Consider the following 2,592-nt stretch of genomic DNA (forward strand, 5'->3'; position numbering starts at 1 on the left):
GTGATGCCCTACTCCTGTGATAGACACCAGAATCGGGGATTATTAAAGAAATTTTATATGTAAGTTACTAATTTTATTATTTGTTGCTAATACAATATCTATCTCTCATCTTGGTGCGCTTTTGTGTTTTTTCTTGTTTTGCTGATATTGGTATCACCATCGGGGTTCCGGTGGAGACCACATTTGGAGGTGGGGGAGACACCTCATAAACACAGAAGCAGCAAGAGAACTGAGAGGGACCAACACTCCAAGTTTAAAGAGCCAGAGCGCGGACTGAACTTTTCATATGTGATTACTTTATCCCTTCTGAAGCAAACAACTGATTTCTCATTCTATGTGATACCATACTAAGGGCATTGCACACCACTTGCCTTAAATATATTCACAAAGATCACTTTAGGATTTGTGGCACCTGAGAGTTCAGGAGACTTATTTTTGTGATATATAGCCTGTGGAGATCAATCGACATTCTATCTCATTTGAGAAATATTTTAATTATATTTGAAACATTTATATATACTTAGATGAGTTATTTATTTAATAAAACTTTTTTATTTTTCATTTTTTTTTTTACCCTCCTTGGATTTATTTCCTGCACACTCCGCATTTGTTTAATTGTACTTAATCATTATCTATCATAATTGGCAGAGTGCAACAATTTGGGGTTCTTTTTTTGATCATCTTTGATCATTTGGTATAGCGGTATACTGTATTAACCAGGACTCCAGATGGCACACAAAACTCATCAACCGGCGGTTGGAGGGTCATGGAAACAGACGCCGATACCACCCGAGAGGATGTCCAGAAGGATAAGCAGACGAGATGAGTTTTGCGTGCCATCTGGTTAATATAACTAAATGCTTTATAACATCTGCATTTTTGTACGTGCTTGTCTTACCACCTTACTACATCAATACATTTATATCAAAATACTATGCTATGAGAGGTCCTGCCCTGTCTTTTTTTTCTTTCTCCTAATCAATAACCCAGATCTGACCTCTTAAACATTTAATTTCCATACTGTACTTTCGTTCTATGAGGAACTGCCTCTGTAAGTTGTTGGTCTTGAATATATACATCATCAGAGTTGAGCTTTAGTCTCACATATTTGTCCTGTTTATACTCATAACCATGTACTTAAAAAAAGTTGTAATTTTCTCCAAAATAATTGTTTTGTTTTTTGTTTTTGTTTTCTCATAGTGTCTGCATCTGGAAAACTGAACAGATATCACGTTGAGTGATAACGAAAGACACACTGGAAACTTATGTGCCTTATTTCAACTTGACGGAACCTATAATGATCTAAACCCATTATCTTGATATAGACCAGATTCATGTTTGTCTTCACCATGGAGTCCATAGGACAGCCATCCTTCTTGAGAAAGATCTATTTCTTCTTTATCCTGCAAATAACACTCTTGATTGTTTTGTTTGCTTTCTTTCGAGGCAGCAAGAACCTTGTTCAGGAGACTGATCGATCGATTGAGTCCCTTTTGAAACCAGATGACCCTCTTATACTTATTCTCCTATGGACATTCCCTGGGCACTTACCCTTCATAAAATGTCCACATCACTTTGATACTAATGGTTGCATCTTCACGACCAATCGCAGCTTGTTTTCCTTAGCGGATGCTGTTTTTATCCACCACAGAGACGTTTACAAGTCTAGAAACAATTTACCCCAGATCAAAAGGCCAGCTAATCAGTATTGGATATGGTTTGACCTGGAGTCTCCAACCCATAGCCCAAACCTGACCTTTATGGACAAACTCTTCAACCTCACCATGTCTTACCGGGCTGACTCCGATATCTTTATTCCTTATGGCTGGCTGGAGAAGCATGATGGATCCCAGAACTTCAGTATCCCTGTGAAGACCAAGCTTGTGGCCTGGGCAGTCAGTAACTGGAAGCCACATTACCGAAGGGTCCAATATTATGAGGAGCTGAAGAAACACATCCACATTGATAGGTATGGGCGCAATCAGATGTCTCTACCCAGGGGAAAACACACTGAAATTCTCTCTACATACAAGTTCTACCTGGCGTTTGAAAACTCTATTCATGAAGACTACATCACTGAGAAGCTTTGGGACAAAGCTCTCATCTCAGGAACTGTGCCGGTCGTAATGGGTCCTCCCCGTGAAAACTATGAGCGTTTTATACCTCCAGATTCATTTATCCATGTAGATGATTTCTCCACTGCCCAAAAACTGGCTGCTTATCTTATGGAGCTGGACAAGGATGATAAGAGATACCAGCAATATTTCAAATGGAGGTCCAGATATCGTCCAGTGGTGAGCATTTCTTGGATGGTCCTGTACTGCCAAGCATTAAAAGAAGCACCTTCCTATAGAGCTATTTCAAGTATTGCCAAGTGGTACAAATAATTATACCATCAATGAAACCCTGAAATATATTATATGTACTCATGTACTCATGCATGTTCATTGCATGCTGTAATACTTCATATCAATGGGGGGAAAAATGGAATAGCCTGACGCTATCAATTATATATGTTAAGAGAGAGAAAAAAAATGTTCTGTGATATATATATACATACATACATACATACATACATACATACATACATAC

General features: G+C 38.5%; 1 protein-coding gene across 1 annotated transcript; it reads left to right on the top strand.

The window, feature by feature from the left end:
* The first annotated feature begins 1,349 nt into the window (after positions 1-1,349).
* Positions 1,350-2,387, top strand: LOC142464279 (4-galactosyl-N-acetylglucosaminide 3-alpha-L-fucosyltransferase FUT5-like). Its single transcript, XM_075567751.1, has one exon. It carries the CDS (start codon positions 1,350-1,352, stop codon positions 2,385-2,387), a length of 1,038 nt encoding a protein of 345 aa, XP_075423866.1.
* Positions 2,388-2,592: the final 205 nt, after the last annotated feature.

This window comes from Ascaphus truei, chromosome 12 (genome assembly GCF_040206685.1).
Source record: "Ascaphus truei isolate aAscTru1 chromosome 12, aAscTru1.hap1, whole genome shotgun sequence".
Taxonomy (NCBI): Eukaryota; Metazoa; Chordata; class Amphibia; order Anura; family Ascaphidae; genus Ascaphus; species Ascaphus truei.

What these genes read in the sequence shown, in the direction of transcription:
- LOC142464279 (XM_075567751.1), top strand. Translation starts at nt 1,350, where the DNA reads ATGGAGTCCATAGGACAGCCATCCTTCTTGAGAAAGATCTATTTCTTC.